The sequence below is a fragment of the Meles meles genome, chromosome 8 (assembly GCF_922984935.1).
Source record: "Meles meles chromosome 8, mMelMel3.1 paternal haplotype, whole genome shotgun sequence".
NCBI lineage: Eukaryota > Metazoa > Chordata > Mammalia > Carnivora > Mustelidae > Meles > Meles meles.
The window spans coordinates 4,969,975-4,987,096 of NC_060073.1; the positions used below are offsets into that span (position 1 = coordinate 4,969,975).

General features: G+C 60.4%; 2 protein-coding genes across 2 annotated transcripts; one reads left to right on the forward strand and one right to left on the reverse strand.

Moving 5' to 3' along the window:
• Positions 1-3,777: 3,777 nt before the first annotated feature.
• Positions 3,778-6,629, reverse strand: LOC123948230 (glutathione S-transferase P-like). Its single transcript, XM_046014854.1, has 7 exons — positions 6,529-6,629; positions 6,348-6,383; positions 5,803-5,909; positions 5,626-5,713; positions 4,387-4,490; positions 4,185-4,292; positions 3,778-4,030 (listed from the first exon to the last, which is right to left on the reverse strand). Coding segments are annotated over exons 1-7 (633 nt in total). The 5' UTR covers positions 6,530-6,629; the 3' UTR covers positions 3,778-3,841.
• A 5,273-nt stretch (positions 6,630-11,902) lies between these two features.
• On the forward strand, positions 11,903-16,866 carry CABP2 (calcium binding protein 2). The gene is made up of 8 exons (XM_046015756.1): positions 11,903-12,067; positions 12,263-12,328; positions 12,870-12,941; positions 13,447-13,659; positions 14,295-14,325; positions 15,080-15,214; positions 15,705-15,814; positions 15,924-16,866. Exons 1-8 carry the CDS (start codon positions 11,903-11,905, stop codon positions 16,122-16,124), a joined length of 993 nt encoding a protein of 330 aa, XP_045871712.1. The 3' UTR covers positions 16,125-16,866.
• The last annotated feature ends 256 nt before the right edge of the window (positions 16,867-17,122 follow it).

Below are 17,122 nucleotides of genomic sequence, written 5' to 3' on the forward strand. Positions count from 1 at the left end.
TCTCTGTTTTAAATGTAGCTTTTATGTTTCTTCTTTAGGTGCGGCAAAGCTAACAGATAAGGAAGCAATTATTGAAAAGATAATTGGTTACTCACAGATCCCAAAAGACCAAAAGAGCAGGACAGAGTGGGACTGGCCTTTTGGGAGCTGGAAGCAGAGACCTAAAAAAACTCCCTTCCCCTCTCTCCCTCTCTAGGACGGATCAGGGGAGGACCCTGAGGGACCCAGCTCCGTCCGTTCTTGTGTTCCCCCAAGCCCTGTGCCTGGGTCGCAGGGGTCCGGAGGACAAGGCTGGCTAGCAGCTGGGATGGGGGGTGGTTCTGCGGGGTTGTGGAGGAGGAGAAGCACGGGGACACGGCCAGCCTGGAGCTGGGCTGCCAGCCCAGTGTGCACGCCAAAGTCGGAACTGCCCTATTTTGGGAATAACGGGAAAATGCGACCGCTCCAAACTCTCAGGATGGTGTCTTTGCACAGACATGGCCTCATCAGCAGGTCTGTTCCAAGACCAACATACTGAGCCTGAATCTTCAAGGAACCCCCTTCTTGTGGACACACGCTCAACCCAGAATCCAGTCTCTCTGACAGAGCTGGTGGGTGGGCCAAACATCTCCATTAAATTTTCTTCCCTGCGCATTGCTCTTAAGAACAAGGCTCCTGAAAACAAGTCGAAGGGGCAGCAAGCAAAGCTCCTAACCCCAGGATCCTGGAGTGGTTTCCTGATCTCGTGGACAAGCCCCATCACCCAGTTCAAAGTCCTCCAACGGGAAGATACGAGCTCAAGGGTAATTTCGTTGCCAAAAACACATCCCCAGCACTCGGCACTTCCCGGGGGGGGGGGTAAATGTAGGTTCTCGGAGAGGAGACTTCCATCTGGCACACACACCCCGTTTCCAAGCCGGCACGTTTGTGGGAGCCTTCAGCAAAGCCGGCCCAGGCTTGGGCAGGACCCATGGTCTTGCTTCTGAAATCCCCGTGGCTTTGATGTGATTTCAATCAGGCTATTCAACATTAACTAACATGAACATTTTAAAAACCACTTCATTGGCTACCGAGTGCGTCCAGAGCCCACCGAGAGCATTTTCTGGGGGCAGTTTGGGAAAGAATGTAGGCGCGCCGCTTAGCTCTGTCTGACCTGTTTGCTTTCTCATCTGTAAAATGAGGCTCTAAGACTTGCCAAGTAGTCTGGCTGTAGGAGGCGCTTGGTGAAACAGTGGGGCACTTTGTGACCAGTGGGCTGTCGGGAGAGGATCAGCTGCTTGTCCCTGACTGCGCATGGGGAGGGGTGCCCATGGGGTAGAGAAGAGACATGGAGGAGGAGGGGCGGGGCGGTGGAAGAGAGCCCAAGTCAGAGTCATCGGGAATCGTAACAGAGCTGGGGGAAAGTGCTAGAGGCGGGATGCAGGGAGGGAGGCAACCAAAGGTGGTGTGGTTGGGGGGTGAAACCCATAAGCTGAGACTTGAACTCAAGACCTTGAAGCGGCCTCGGGAGGCACCCCTGAGGTCTGGGGTCCCTCCCTGTACCCCTCATTCCCACCTTCCCAGCGCTGCTTTGGGTGAACTGACATCGGCCCCCCCGGTGCCTCCCCACCTGACTCGATGGCAGCTCCTTGAGGACCAGGAGCTCCCAGGGCGGGGGAGCTTTTAATCTGTGACCAGCTGGGGAGCAAGGCCAGCCAGACGTCCCCAAATGTTCCAGCCTTCAGACGGGAACTAGCCCCACTTCCGCCCCCCACAGGTTGGAAGCCCAACCTTTCTCTTAGGGTTCCTGTCCCCCCATATAATTAGAGGGGTCACCAGCGTTGTCAAGCCCCTTTGGATAACTGCGGTCACCCTGAGCCAGGATATTTAAACGTCGTGGCTCAAGCCCTCCTATTGCACAGTCAGTGTGAGCATAGGCTGTGGGGCCAGAGAGCTTGAGTTCAAATCCTTCCGTGGCCTCTTAACCAGCTGCCTGTCCTTGAGCAGGTTACTTTACCTCTCTGGGCCTCAGTGTCCTCATCTGTACAATGGGGATATTCACAGCATCTACTAGGCGGGTTCCCCTGAAGACTAAATGAGTTAATATGTGGGAAGCGCTTGGGACTTTGCTGGGAGAAAGCTCACCCTTGGGGGGGGGGAGTCCCTTGTCACCTCTCTGGCTGGAGAGGTCCCCAGTGCCAGGGGCCCTGCCGCTGCCTGCAGTCCCTTCTCCTGGCTGCAGGATCTTTTTCTCTCCACCTCCTCGGGTGACCCCCTGTCTTCTCAGGGACCAATGGGCCCTTCCTGGCGCATTCCGCCTAAAGAGGCCAGCTATCTTCCAGAAACCCAAACTGCCAACCAGCCCCCCAAATCCAATGCACAAAAGACCCTCCACACGAGGCCGCTGCTTGAAGTCCTTCGAGCACAAGTCCTCTAAGGGGGGGCCAGGCCTCCAGCTTGGAAGGGTCACATCCACCTTACTCAGTGAATCCCTCTCCGGGCCTCAGTTTCCCCATCTGTAGGGTGGGGGTGTGGAGTTCCATGATGCCCATGGCCTCCTGAGCAGAGGCCCCTCTTCCTACTTGTCCTCTTTCACTTTTCCTGCTCCGTAGCCTGCCATGGCTCCCCAGCACGCTGGAGTCAACCCCCAGGCCTCACCGTGGGGGGCAAGGCCTCCAACAGCGGAGGCGTGTCCCTGCCCACTCCACCAGGAGCCTCTGCTGGCCTCTGGCCCCCTCCCCACTTCTCTCCCCAAGGACCACCCCTGAGAAGCCTGGGAATCCCTCAGACCAGGTGTGAAGGCTGCCTCTCCCATGTGACTGTGTGGCCTTGGACAAGTCGCCTTACTGCCTCACTCCTCTGAGTTTTGGTTTCCTCCCTTGGCGGGGTTAGATGAGAGAACTAAGCCTCCAGCATGGGATCTGATCTCTGACCTCCCAGGAGTGGGGGGCTCTGAGCAGGGACGACTGGGCATGCCAGGACCCCCCAGAGTGGAGCGGAGGGAAGGGCAGTGAAGTAAGCAGAGGTGGGGCAGGGTGAGGAATGTTCTGGGGAGTGGAGAGTTCCTGTGAGGGAAGGCCTGGCAGGCTGGTCACTGTGGACTTGGTCCACAGGGTAGCAAGATGCCACCGGCGGATTTGTGCTGGGAACACCAGGCATTCTGGAACTATCCGACTCCACCCTGCTCCACGAGCGGACGGGAGGTGCAGGTCAGCTGAGGGAGCCAAGGAGGAGGCAGTCACAGCTTCTCAGGACAGAGAGATGGGCTGGGACCTGGCGGGTGGCAGGAGACTCCCGCCGGCGGAGCTGAGGGGGATCGCCCATCCTCCCCTGGTCCCCAAACAGTCAGGCCACCGGTCTGGCTTGCCTTCAGCGACATGCCCGCTGGGCCCTGCCGGCCACCCCACTCCAACCTGGGGGTGACCCCGGCTACCATCCAAGAAACGAGCCACACTGATGCTCCTGCAAACCCTCCAAGGGTATGTGTTACTTCCCAGGGTCCACGTGGGCAACCACGCTGTGGCACGCTCGGATGTCAGCGACTGCCACGTTCACGGCTGCTCTTCTCTCAGACTGACAGGCTTCCCTGGGTGGCCGCCGTCACGCGTGGTCCCGGCGAGGGCACCTCTCTCCTGCAGGCAGACCTCTGGGGTGGCTCCTAAGGCTCAGAGTCTCATCTTCCTGTTTGGACCTGGAACTACTCTGTCTAATTCTGTTCCAGGGCCCAGAAGCCCAGCCCGCCCTCATCCTCCTGAGGCAGACTGGGAAGGCGTACGGGGTCCCCTGCGCCCTCCAGCCCCTCAGGGACCACAGCACAGCTCTCCTCTCTCGGTGTTTATTGGTTCTAAAGGGCATCCGCTCTCCCAGGGGAGGCTGAGCAGGCTCATGTCTTCTGGGCTCCGTGGACAGGGCGGTTCACATGCTCGGGGGAGGCCAGGTAGGCCTTGAGTTTGGGCCGGGCACTGAGGCGCGCCACATAGGCCAAGAGCAAGGGGTGGGAGTCCAGGCAGCCGGGGGCCAGGACCTGGTGATTCAGCAACAGGTCCAGCAGATTGTAGTCGGCAAAGGAGATCTGCAGGGCCAAGATCAGAAGAGGGCTGGAGCAGGGTCAGAAGAGGCAGGGCCGCAGGGAGCCAGGACCCTGGAGGTTCGCCATGGCTCTCCCCTGGGCCTCAGTGTGCCCTTCTGAGAAATGGGCTCTACCACGGGCTGGACCCAGCACTCACCTGGTCGCCCACAAGGAAGGCCTGGCCCCCCTGGTTCTGGACCAGCAGGGTCTCAAAAGGCTTCAGGCGCTCCGGCAGCTCCTGAAAATACTTGGCCTTGCCCTCCTCCTGCAAAGGGCAGTGATCCGGTAGCAGCTCCCAGCGTGCCTGGCCAGGGTGACTTCCCGGCCCCGGCCCGGAGCGCCAGCCCGCCCCTGCTTACGTCGTTGTGGTGGATGAGCCGGCCACAGTGCCTGCGGACGTCCTCCACGCCGTCGTTCACCATGTCCACCAGCGCCGCCGACCGCTGGTCTTTGCCGTACAGCCCTGGGCCAGCAGCCAGGCAGCGGGTCAGGCTCCATCCAGGCCGGGGCTCCGCTGCTCCCCTCTCCCCCAAACGCCCACGGGTCTCAGGCTGGGGCACCTGGGTCCCCCGATTGGGAGGGGCCGCTCTGCCCAGCTCTGCTGCTCCCAGCCCCGAAAGCTCAAGGGGAGGGGTGCCACGAGGGCTCAGTCCGTTGGGCAACCGACTCTTGATTTCAGCTTGGGCTGTGATCTGGGGGTCCTGGGATCCGGCCCTGCATCAGTGTGGAGTCTGTTTGCCCCGCCCCCTCCCTCTCTGCACACCGCCCCCCACTACTTTCTCAAATAAGTAAATAAAAGCTTAAAAAAAAAAATGCCCAAGGGGACATGCCCAGCTGAGGGCCATGCCCTTCTCGGTCACATCCCAAGTCTTATCCCGAGACTCAGGAATTTCTTGACCAAATGGCCCCAAGGCCTCTCCCCCAGATCTGTCCCCCCACCCCCACCCCCGCAAGGGTGAACGAAGCCTCCCTCCCTTCCCTGGGCCTGAGGGGCAGCTGGCTGGGGAGCCCGGACAGAACTGGGCCGAGAGCACTGGTGGGGCTGTGGGCAGCACTGGGCAGCGGTACAGGGGCAAGAGGAAATGGCAGGCCACAGCCGCAGGCCTTCGTCCTCCCACCCTGGGTCCCACAGAAGTCAGGGCAGGCTCGGCCTGGGGCCACCACGACTCCTCTGTCCCATTCCCAGTGCCACATCCCACTGGGGCCCAGTTGCCAAAAAAGAGTCAGCTCTTGCAGCCACGTTCCTACCACTCTTGTAAGAAGGCCACAGGCTGGCTCGCTGAGCACGGATTTTCTAGATTCAAGAGAGGCCAAAACGGGGGACTACGGGCAGGAGATCCACTGTGAAGCCCGCAGCGGCCTGTAGCCTGCACCATACACTGTGGGGCCGCAGCCTCCTCTGAACTGTCTTCCAGGAAATGGGCACACGCAACGCATCTGGCACCATCTGGCTGGCAGAGCCCTCACGACCCGGCCCTGCCCTTCCCTTGGGATCATCAGGCCTGTCCTCCCCATGGGCGAACTCTGGTTCTCAGGACATCCGAGGGGGACCCATCGGGCACTCTGCCGGGCTGCACTGCCCACGACTCTGAACTCACCCAAGGTGCGGCCCAGGTGTCGCAGGATGGCATTGGACTGGTACAGGGTGAGGTCTCCGTCCTGGAACTTAGGGAGCTGCCCGTACAGCTGGGGGGCGGGGCACCGCGCTGTCAGCCACGCTGAGCTTGGCTGCCCCCAACCGCCCAGCCCCTGCCCCCCTCCGGGCGGTCACTCACACAGGAGGCCTTGAGCGGGCCCTGCAGCCAGGTCTCCTTGGTCACCACCTCCTCCTTCCAGCTCTGGCCCTGGTCCGCCAGCAGCATGCGCATGGCCTCGCAGCGGCCTGGGGACCAGGGGAGAGGGGGGTGGTGGGACATGTGCAGGGACCCCAGCCTCACAGCGCCCTGGGGAGGGGGGTCCCGAGTGAGGGGACGGGACAGAAACTCTAGCTTCTGAGCCTGCTGAGGAGATAAACCATGGAGGAACAGTGGCGACCACGACCCCACCCTGGAGAGGGAGACAGGGGCGGAGACCCCAACCCATGGTGCCCCAGGATGGGAACAGAGGCAGAGGGACAGTGCAGCTGGCCGGGCACCGAGAGGACGCCGCCTTGGGAAAGCCGGACCTGGCCCCGCCCCCGCCGTCCAGGCTCCGCCCCCGCCCCACCGGCCCCGCCCCACGGCCCGCGGTCTTCGGCCTCGGCTGGACCCCAGGGAGCAGCCAGAGCAGGCGGCCTGGCTCCACCGGTGCCCTTCGCCCTCCTGAAGGAGCAGGGCCGCACCTCGGGTGGGGAAGTAGACGATGGTGTAGGGCGGCACTAGGAGAGACACACAGGGCGTGAAAGAGGACCCCTCACGGAGCGGCACCGAGAAGGCGGTGGCTCAGCCAGGGTCCCGCCCCCCACCCCCATCCCCGTCCCCACCCCCATCCCCCACCCCTGGCCTGGTCCAGACCCTACTCACTAGCTAGCGGGGGAGTGGAAAAGCAAGCAGCAGGAAGTGGCGACGAGCCCAGTGACCTTATATTTATGGTCTGTTCCCCAACCCCCCTCCCCTCTCGCCCCACCCAGGAATGCGCCCAGTCACCGAGCGGAGCTTGGCCTTGGGCAAGGCTGGGTGTGGCGGGGGCAGGGCCGGACCGGCTCACCCGCACCTCCGCGCCGTGTACCCTGCCTGAAGGGCACTGACTTCAGCATCGCACGGCACTACCAGCATCCGGGCCACGCCCAAACCCGCCGGCTCAGGGCCCACGGAGGGCCAGGTCCGGGCCGCCAGCACCAGCACACAGCAGGTGCTCATTAAATGCTTCTGGCACGAATGAATGCAATTTCGATAGGCATATGCATTCTACACTTCTTCTCTCCAGAATAATAATTATAATAATTATGACAAACCCTTAGGGGCTGAGAACTGTATGTATGTATTATTCTGGTCCCCATTTTACAGAGGAGGAACTGAAGCACAGAGAGGTTAAGTGACTCTCTCAAGGGCACACAGCTGGGAAACAGTACTTTTACTGTTCACTTTAAAAAGCCTCAAGTTAACCCTCAGTCTTTCTTCTGTAAAGCCTTGTCGTCTCCAAACCATGTTTGGACTGAGTCTAAGTACCAGCGCGTTCTTCGAATACCGACTGGACACGGGGATACGGGTGGCTGGAAAGATGGACTGAAACGGGCAGGACCCTCCCTGAAGGGGCTGTGTTCTTCCATGCAGAGCCCGGTGCCTACCTCCCCGCGCGCCCATCAATGGCACCCCAGCCCTCTTCTGGCTGTCCCTTCCGGGGTCGGGGCAGGGGCTGGGGGGTGTCTCAGTGGCTGTGGCAGTCCTCCCCGGGAACTGGAGCCTGACTGAACCAGACGTCTCTCAGCCAGGTTTTTCCGTCAGAGCCAGCAGGAACGAGGAAGGTATCTTCCCCTTCTAAAGCCTGGGGGGGGGGGGCGGGGAGGACCCAAAACAGGCCTCATCAGGAGCATCGCTCAGCCTCCTTTGAGCCCACAGCTGCCTGGGGCCAGGAGGGGTGGGGGAGTTGGTGCCAGGGCTGGGTTCTATCCCTGACTCACAGCTGGAGGAACATCTGCCCGGCACTTAGCAGCTTACAAAGAGCTTTCACATAAATGGTCTCATTTCATCTCCACCATGTCCTGAGAGGGAGGGAATCTTGTTCCCATTATACTGACGAGGACACCAAGGTTCACAGAGGCCTGGAACATTCATTGCCTCCCTTCGTGCACAAGCATCTAAGGCCTGGGAGACCCCTTCCTTCCTGGAGGGCCAGCCTCCTGCCGGCTCACCCCTCCAGCAGTTGCGCTCAGGGGCCTGGGGCCAGCTGTCCTCCTGCTCAGCCGGGCACTGTTCGGCGGTGTTCCGGGGGGCTGCGTTTACCCACAGCCCTCTGGCTCCCCAGGCAAAGCCCCTGTGGACTCTATGGCCGCCCCGGGGGCCTCCTCCACTGGGATCCAGAAGCACAGTTTCCCCAGCCAGTGGGGAGGCTGCTTCTCTCTCTCCCTGTTCTGATTCTCTCAAATAAATAAACAAGATCTTTAAAACAAAACAGTGCACCGTTCCTGTCTCCCGTGGAGGAATATGTCGTGACACGGGCATACACATCTTGTCGACCCGTTCCTGCACCGACGGACATCTGCGCTGTTTCACTTTGGGGCTCGTGTGAATCAGGCTGCTGTGAACAGTCGTGTGCAAATTTTTGCATGAACTTACGCTTTCAACTCCCTTGGGTACATCCCCGGCTGGGTCACATGGTAGCTCATTTTGAGGAAATGCCAAACTCTTTCCCAGAGTGGGTTTCATAAACCCACCAGCAGCCTGTGAAGGCCCTCGCTTCTCCAAGTCTTCACCGACGCTGCTACCGTCTGTCCTTTTCACTCTGTTGTCCTGCTGCGTGTGGAGTGGTATCGCCACGGGGTTCTGTGCGCCAAGGCTGGGGTGACTTGTGGGGAGCAGGGAGGAGGGGGAGCCATTGTCTTTTATCATCAGAATCACAGCTCACGGGCGCCTGGCTGGCTCAGTCGGTGGAGCACCGGAGTCTCAATCTCAGAGTTGTGAGTTCAAGCCCCAAGTCGGGCATGGAGCCTGCTTAAATATTAATATTAATATCAATAAGAATTTTTAAAAGATTTTATTTATTTATTTGACACACAGAGAGAGATTACAAGTAGGCAGAGAGGAAGGCAGAGAGAGAGGGGAAAGCAGCCTCCCCGCTGAGCAGAGAGCCCCACATGGGGCTCAAACCCAGGACCCTGAGATCATGACCTGAGCCAAAGGCAGAGGCTTTAACCCACTGAGCCACTCAGGGGCCCCAATAATAATTTTTTAAAAAGAAGAAGGATCACCGCTCAGAGTGGAGGCGATAGACACAAGGCTTCATTCACACTCTGATTAGTCTCCATCAGGCTATGAGTGGGCTAGGCCTCATGGCAAACACCAGAATAGGTAAGATACGGTTTCCACTCAGCTAACTGACTCTTTGAGAAGAATATAAAGTCTTCATCAGCAGTCCGTCCACCCAGCCATCTATCCATCTCCATCCATCTCTGCCTGTCCATCTGTCTACCCCTCTATCTACTCGTCCACCCATCCAGCAACCAAACATGTGGCCGGCAGTCCATCAGAACATCTACTTCTTTGTCTGCCCCCCCGTCCAGCTACCCATGTACCCACGCAGTCGTCCTCCGCCTGTCCATCCGTCCATCCATGCACCCAACCATTTATCGGTGCAATCATCTACCCTCCATCTACCAACTATTTAACTACTAGCCTATCAAATCATCTACCCATCCTTCCATCCAGGCAGCTACCTATATGTCTGTCCGTCCATCCATCCATCCATCCATCCATCCATCCATCCATCCATCCATCTCTCTGTCAACTATGTGGACAGCCCAGACACCGGAGCGGGAGCTCCGGCTTGGCTAAGGCGGGCTGGGCAAGTCAAGGGCATTGAAACAAACACCGCAGAATGCTGTTCACTGAACGCAAGTGAGGAAGGGTTTCCAAGCCAGGCTTTCTCCACCTAGATGCAAAGGCTTTGCTTCTTGACTGAAAACACTTTTATCCACTCTACCCTGGCCACATAATGCCCCCACTACTTTGGCTTATACTTTGGGGCACACGTTTCTCCCACTTCCCACCTTCTTAGACGGTCCTTTGGACATAGGATCATTCGTCACACGTGGCATCCACCATTTTTCTGAGCTCTTCTTATGTGCCAGGAAACGGCTAGGTCCTTCACTTAATTTTCACAAAGGTACCAGGAAGCCTCAGTCAACATCCATTTCCAGATAAGGAAACTGAGGCTCAGAGAGGTGAACTACCTTGCTGAGGGCCACGTAGTGAGCACACAGGGAAATCCCGGCCTATGGGCCTTCTAGAAGACCTTGCAGAAAATGCTAGAATTCCTGTGTCTGAAGGATGTTTGCAGTGCTGCCTGGGATGTACTGGCCTTCTGGACTCCAGGAGGAGGCAAGACCCCGAGGGCGGAGGGTGACGGTTGCAGGCTGCGGAAGGCTGAACCTTCGAGGGGTCAACTTGAGCGTCACAAGGAGCCCTTCCCACCCTTTACCAGCTGGCCGGCGTCCGCTCACCTCCGAATCCTGACCTTTCCTCAGATCCTCAGCCCTGCTCGGGGCTGTGTGGGGACTCTTCCCTCTGCCCGCCGGCCACCCTTCCCTATGGGTGGTCACTCCCACCATCTTTCTGGTCCTGGCTCCCACGCCATGTCCTCAGTGCCCCCGGTCACAGCAAGGTCACACTCTCCTCTCAAGAGCCTGTCCCATCGTCATCCTGGGCTTGTGGAATGTGCATCTGCCCCCGCTGGAAGGTTCCAGGAGGCAGGGACAGTTCCCAACACCCAGGAAGGCCATGTAGGTACTCCTCGACGCTTGCTGAAGACACAGCCCCTCTGAAATTTTCTCTGGCCTCTTGCCACCCATACCCTCTCCAGGAGCTACCGACCTCTGCCTCCCTCCTGGGGGGCCTCTCCCTAACATACTCTGCTGGATGCGGGAACCTGGAACATTCCACGTTCACAGTTGATCCCTGCCAGGGTCCCGGCGCTCACCCAGGGCTGAGCACGGGTCAAACCCTAAAAGGCTGCCCCATCCTCTCTTCTCCACGAAGCCCCCCTGTTGCCTGGGCCAGTGCTCCCAAGCACCTGGAGGCTGTCTGTGGCCCTTTTCTGAGTTCGACGCGCCTGAAAGCAGGACCCTCAGGACAGACCCGGTCTGTGTAGGCCCTGAGGCTCGGTCCCAACTGGCCTCGGATGTTTGCAAAAGGAACACACGGATGGGTGGCCGCTCGTGTGGCTGAGGGAGGCCAGAGCCACCAGCTCGGGTGGCAGGTGTCTGGCGGGATCTGTTTCCCTCGGACAAAGGCTGGTGCGGGGGGGGCAGGTGAATAAATCATGAGGGGCCTGGAGCAGGGCGGGGGCAGGACAACTGACCTCATTGTGGGAGGTGAAGACCAGGCCGCTGGGCACTGAGGGCTGGGGACACAACAAGGGGGCACGAGAGGCCGGTGGGGGCTGCCTGGCCCACGCCCACATTTCTCCCTGAAGGAGGTCGGAGGTCAGCAGAAGGTAGGTGGGAGATGCTGGTGGAAGGCGAGGAGGTGGGGGAGTCCAGAGCTACCCGGGCCTCTGCGTGGGAAGAAGGGGGCAAGTCTGGGGGGCAGGCTCAGGTTGGGGGGGGCTGTCTTTCCAGAATCCGGGAGTCATCCTGGGGGGGGGGTTGGTGGGGAGAATGGAAAGAGCAGGGGTGGACAGACAGAAAGACGGACAGACCAGTGCGAGAGAGATTTTTATGCCACAGAGGGAGGGAAGGACAGAGGTGGGCAAGAGTGGTCAGAGAGACCCACAGAGGCACAGCTGGACAGACGTCAGCAGGAGGAGGCGAGGGGCTGCAAGCGGGATAGACACAGAGAGACAGACACAGAGCTGAGGGGGCAGAGAGGGGCGGGGAGCGGGAAAGAACAGCGGGGAAGGCAGTGTGGGGGTGCAGAGACCAGGAGTCGAAGAGGCCAGGTGGCCAGGGGTCTGCAAGGGTGACGTGGGGGCGGGGCCCAGGGCTCAGTCTGTGGCCCGCGAGGGGCTGGAGGCTGGTGGGTTGGGGGAGGCTGGGGTCTGGGGTCTGGGGGAGGGGCTGTGTGAGCAGCCTGGGGAGCTAGAAGAGCTGTGGGATGGGGGCCCGGGGCCTGTGGAGAGAGGAACCGGGGGAATGAGTTGCGGGGACCCTGGGGGACCCCACCCACAGCTGCCCACTGAGCCACCCTCCCACAGGAACGCTGCGACCAGAGTGCGACCAGGAGGTGCCACGTGCTCGTCTCCATGGCCCTTCCCCAGGGCCAGGCAGATGACTGTCTCCCCGCGGGGGACCCCAGCCCCTCTGAGGGCACCCCAGGGCCCAGCCAGGCTCCCGCCAGTCCAGCGGCCACCAGGAGGCGGGCGCTCCTCCGGGAGCTGGAGGCCCAGGTGCAGGCAGCCTATGGGCAGGTAAAGGGGACAGGGCTGTGGGGCATGTCTCCGACTGGGGGTACCCTGAGGGAACAGCGGGACCCCACACTCCAGAGGGCTCAGTGAGTCTGTCAGCGGCCCAGGAGGCTGGTGTCTCTCCCACCGCTGCCCTCACTGAGCCCTGCATCCATTCTGTGGCCCCCAGGGATGGCCCCTTTCCACCCTTCCCCTGAGTACAAGGGCCAGGGCACCGGTGCAGGCAGGGGCGAGGAGGGGCGGAGGCTGGACAGGTGCTCCAAGGTGAGGCCACGGTCCTGGCAGGGAAGGGCAGGAGCCTCCTGGGCCCGGCCAAGATTGCCTCCTCTCAGCACGGGGAGTAGCGGGGAGCGTCTGCTAAGTTCAAAGCACCGTTCTGGGGCGAGAGGTGTCCCAGCCCTCCCCAGCACACCAAGCACCTGGTTTCTTCCTCCCAGGTCCAGGAGCTGCTTCTGAAGGCAGTAAATCTCTCCTGATTGGGGGAGCTCAGGGGTAGCGTCTGGAGGCAAAAGCGCTAGAGGGGGTTTCTGGAAGACCCTCTGGAGTGAGCACGGAGAAGCCGTGCCTTCCAGGGGGCCTTGGGTCCTGAGTGGCCCCCCTCACCAGCAGAGATGCTCAGAGATAATCCTGGATTAGGACCCAAGCCCCCGTGCCCAGGGCCCCCCGCCTGCCCACCCGCTCCCAATCTTCCCCACAAAACCCTAGGAAAATCCCCTGCAGTGCTCCTAGACTCTCACTGGGAGCAGCTGGGGGCTGGCAGGAGCCCACAGCACCCGCTGAGGCCCTGGGCCTGGGCTGCCCCCAGGACTCCAGGCCTGGCATGGTTCAGGAGCCCATGGGAAACTGTGCCAAGCGGCCTCGACACCGGGGGCCTAAGGTAGGATGGCTAAGGGGGAAAAGCCAAGGCTATGAGGCCGGGCTGTAGCCTGGGAGGGTCAGGTGGGGTGGGCAGAGCCCAGAGTGAGGGCCGGGCTGGGGTTAGAGAGGGACCATGACAGGGGGATGGAGGGCTTGGTTCCCACCGCCCTGGACCAATCAAGATTTTCTCTGGGAAGGCCCCAGACTCTAGCCCATTCCATGGACCACTGGGCCTTCCCCACCAACCTCATGTGGGTCCCCCAGCTGCCCACCCAGCTGCCCGTGCCTGCTGCTGTCCCTGCTCTCCCTGGTCAGAAATGGGAGACACAGTGTTTGAGCTCAAGGTCCCATTCTGCCACTGGCTTTCTAAGTGACCTTGGCCTGGTCCCTTCCTTTTCGGGGGGACCTCGGGTAGCCCAACTGAACAGTAAGGGGACGGACCCTTCCAGCGTACAGCGTTGATGGGTGAGAGCCCTCACTGTCCTGTGCTGGGCTCCAGAGACGGGAGAGGTGGTCAGTGAGAGCGGAGGGGCCTCTACCCCAGCTCACAGCTGGTTTTGCTGCAGGACCCCTGGCAGCGGCCCGGCTCCCCGCCAGGGGGCTCCCGCTGCGGCCCCAGCCCCAGCCCTGAGGAGCAGGGGGGCCCCGGGCCGGGTATCCAGGGCTACTCGGTTCTCAACAGCCTGGTGGGGCCCGCCTGCGTCTTCCTGCGGCCCAGCATCGCCGCCGCCCAGCTCGTATGTACGGCCGCCCCTGTCTTTGCCTCCTCTCTGCCTCTCCTTGAGTAGCAAGGAGAGGACGGAGCGGGGTCTTTGGAGCAAAGACACACAGATCCAAGGGGTGGGGCAAAGAAAAGTGGAGACACAGAAACAAGATCAGACAGGGGGAAGACCCAGGGAGACATGCCAGGAAAGAGAGAGGCGAGGACAGAGAGAGACCCAGAGAGCCCCAGCGACGGCCACCAAGGGGGTGGGCAGGGAGGCGGCTGGGCCTTCAGGAGAGGAACAGAGAGAGAACAAGTGACATACAGTGACACTGAGGTCCCCGGGGTCAAGTCAGAGGTTCTGGCCGACTCCGGATCCACTTCTGGCACATGGAGCACCCCTACAAGATGGTGGGGGCAGGAGGTGGGCCCCGGGAAAGATCTGGGCAGGGGGCAGCGAAGGGGGGGGCCCAAGACACCCAGGTCAGTCAGAAGAAATGGGTAGGAGCAGGTCTGAGCAGTGTCAGACAGACACAGGCCCTGCTTGTCCCATTGGGGGTGCTGAGTGGGGGTCCCCAAAGAACGAGAGGAAGGGGTGCGGGTGCCTGGGTGGTCCAGGGAATTCTTAACCTCTCTGTGCAAACCGCCCCCCCCGCCACCCCGCCCCAGGACCGGGAGCTGCGGCCAGAGGAGATCGAAGGTAAAGGGTTCTGGAAAAGACTGGAGTGTCCAGAAGGGTGGGCATAGGCTGGTCTCCAGGGGGAACTAGGGGCAAGGAGGAGGCTGCGGGAGATCAAGGAGTTGGGGACCAGGCTGAATGGAGAGGGACCGACAGAGCCCAAAGCTACCCGTTCCCAGATCTCAGCTGCCAGGCGGGTCAAGGGCCCTTTTTATATTTGTTCATTCAGCAAACACCTCCTGGGCACCTAACCATGTGTTTAGCCCCGTGTGGGGAGCACTGGGGAAGGGGCGAACTGGACAGAGGCAGCCCATGTCCTCCGGGGACAATGTCCTCCGGGGACAGATGTCGATAAGTCAGCTATGAGTACAAACGGTGCTAAGTGATCTCAAGAAAATGAACAAATGGGCCGGAGGGGACTCAATGTAGAAGGAAGTCTTCCTTGAGTAGGTGATGTAAGGACCAGAAGAGGGTAGAAGGTTCCAGAACGTGAACTCCGCGAGGTCAGGGATTGTTTCCTTTTCTTTCCCTCCCTCTCTCCCTCCCTCCCTGCCTGCCTTCCTGCCACATCCCAGTCCCTAGAGCGGAGCGTGGCCCATAGTAGACGCTCCTTAAATGTTTGAATTAAAGGCATAACACGAGCCAGGACACTGAAATGGCAGAGGAAGTGACGTTTACAAAGAGGAAGTGATTAGACCAAAGGAAGAAGGGTGTGCTGGTCCAGGCCGGGGTCCAGGGGGACGTGCGGGGGTGCTGACCCTGCCCTGCCCGGCAGAGCTGCAGGCCGCCTTCCAGGAGTTTGACCGAGACCGGGACGGCTACATCGGCTGCCGGGAGCTGGGCGCCTGCATGAGGACGCTGGGCTACATGCCCACCGAGATGGAGCTCATCGAGATCTCCCAGCAAATCAGTATGTGCCTCAGACGCGCCCCACCCACCCCCCAGTTCTCCAGAGGCCATGGCCATGGCCATGGCTCGAGCAGCTGGGCAGCCCGGGGAACGCAGGTGCCCACACAGGTCGCCCCCAGAGCCCGGGCCCCTGCTCGCTCCCAAGGCACTCTCTCTGCCTCTGAAGAATCTCCCCACGCCCCGGCAAGATGGGCAGGGCAAGGAGGATTATCCCCATTTTTGAGATGAGGAAACTGAGGCTTTGGAAGCTTAAGTGGCTTAGCTAAGGTCCCAGAGCCAGGTCATTGGAGTGAGGACTTAAACCCAATCAAAAGTCTTCAGGAAAATTAGGAAAAGCCACAGACGACCCAGCCTGCCCTCCCCTGCACCGCGAGAGGGAAGAGCCCACTTACTGGGGCAGGGGATAGGCACAGAGGCCAGGAGAGGCGGGCAGGGAAGGGGCTGGGCCGGGGTCCCTGATGGCTGGGGTCTCCGATGGGCACGGCCCGCAGGTGGCGGAAAGGTGGACTTCGAAGACTTTGTGGAGCTGATGGGCCCCAAGCTGCTGGCAGAGACAGCCGACATGATCGGGGTCAGGGAGCTCCGGGACGCTTTTCGGGAGGTGCGGCCACTGGGGCTGGTGGGCAGCGGTGGGAGGGGGGCCTGCGGGTCTGCTCTGAGTGAGGGCCAAGTGAATGAATGATTCGGTCGGGGACTCAACACCATCACAGTTTGACACCAACGGGGACGGCTGCATCAGCTTGGCGGAGCTGCGGGCAGCCCTCAAGGCCCTGCTGGGGGAGCGCCTCAGCCAGCGGGAGGTGGACGAGATCCTCCACGACATTGACCTCAATGGGGACGGCCTGGTGGACTTCGAAGGTACCACCCACCGCCCTCCGCGCTTAGTGCTACCCACCCTGGGAGGTTCCTAACAGACAAGGGAAGGATAAAAGGAGCATTGTCACTGCGTGCCAGACCCTGGGCTGAGCATCCTATGCCCATGAGCAGGACAACAAAGTCAGTTCTTGGGAAAGTGTGAGTGCTTAGCAAAAGTCGTGGATGGAACCCAGATGTGAAGCCAGGCAGGCTGACCGGAACCCAGTTCTCCCTCTATGCTGGATTCCCACAGGGCGAACACAAGGGTTAAACACTAACAGGAAGCCAAGGAAAATTAGCATGGAGAAGTTCTCCATAGCAGGCCCCAAAGTTGTTCCTGAGCTTCCTAGCAGCCAAAGCGAAGAGGAAAATAGGTTTAGTTACAAGGGTTTTGTCTCCTGTTTTTTGTTTTCCCCATAAAACAAAGCCCCTCTTCTTAGCCCCAAGGCCTACTCCCTACCAGATGCAGAAAACTCCCTTGCAGGCCCTGCCCTGCACCGCACTCCCTCCCACCTCAAAGCCAGTATATTGGTCTCACAGCGATTGGGCTCCCGAGAACAGACCTGCAACCTTGGCTTTGTCCTGGCAGAGTTTGTGCGAATGATGTCTCGCTGAGCCATCGGGGCAGAGAAGCTGGAGGCAGCAGACAGGAACTTGGGACCACAGCCAGGAAGCCCACTGCCTCCAAACGGCCCTCCTCCGCCCCTCCTTCCTCCTGCCTGTGTGTCCTCATCCCCACCAAGACCCCACTCCCGTCCCTGTCTAACAATAAAGTATTTTGGCGCCTGGGGAGATGGCTTTTACCTCTCACTGGTATACCCTGCAGGACCTGGTCTTTGGCCCCGGGAAGTTAAGTCCTGGGCTGGGAGGCCCCTCGACTGTGAACTCCCCCATGGGCAGGGGCCCCTTCTGGATCCTGGGCCCATCAGAGAGCAAGTGTCAGGAGACGTCCCTAGAGGAGGAAGTGCCCCCTGCTTCTCCCAGAGCTGGGATGCGTTCGGACCCTCATCCTGTAAAAAGGCCCAGGGTTACACACGCCCTAGCACGTGCGGCC

What these genes read in the sequence shown, in the direction of transcription:
- CABP2 (XM_046015756.1), top strand. Translation starts at nt 11,903, where the DNA reads ATGGCCCTTCCCCAGGGCCAGGCAGATGACTGTCTCCCCGCGGGGGAC. An exon ending in TGCAGGCAGCCTATGGGCAG is followed by an intron (nt 12,068 to 12,262) that starts GTAAAGGGGACA and finishes CCTTCCCCTGAG; the next exon opens with TACAAGGGCCAGGGCACCGG. An exon ending in TCCGGGACGCTTTTCGGGAG is followed by an intron (nt 15,815 to 15,923) that starts GTGCGGCCACTG and finishes ACACCATCACAG; the next exon opens with TTTGACACCAACGGGGACGG.
- LOC123948230 (XM_046014854.1), bottom strand. An exon ending in GCCCGCTCAAGGCCTCCTGT is followed by an intron (nt 5,714 to 5,802) that starts GTGAGTGACCGC and finishes CCCGCCCCCCAG; the next exon opens with CTGTACGGGCAGCTCCCTAA. An exon ending in GGCTCATCCACCACAACGAC is followed by an intron (nt 4,293 to 4,386) that starts GTAAGCAGGGGC and finishes TGCCCTTTGCAG; the next exon opens with GAGGAGGGCAAGGCCAAGTA.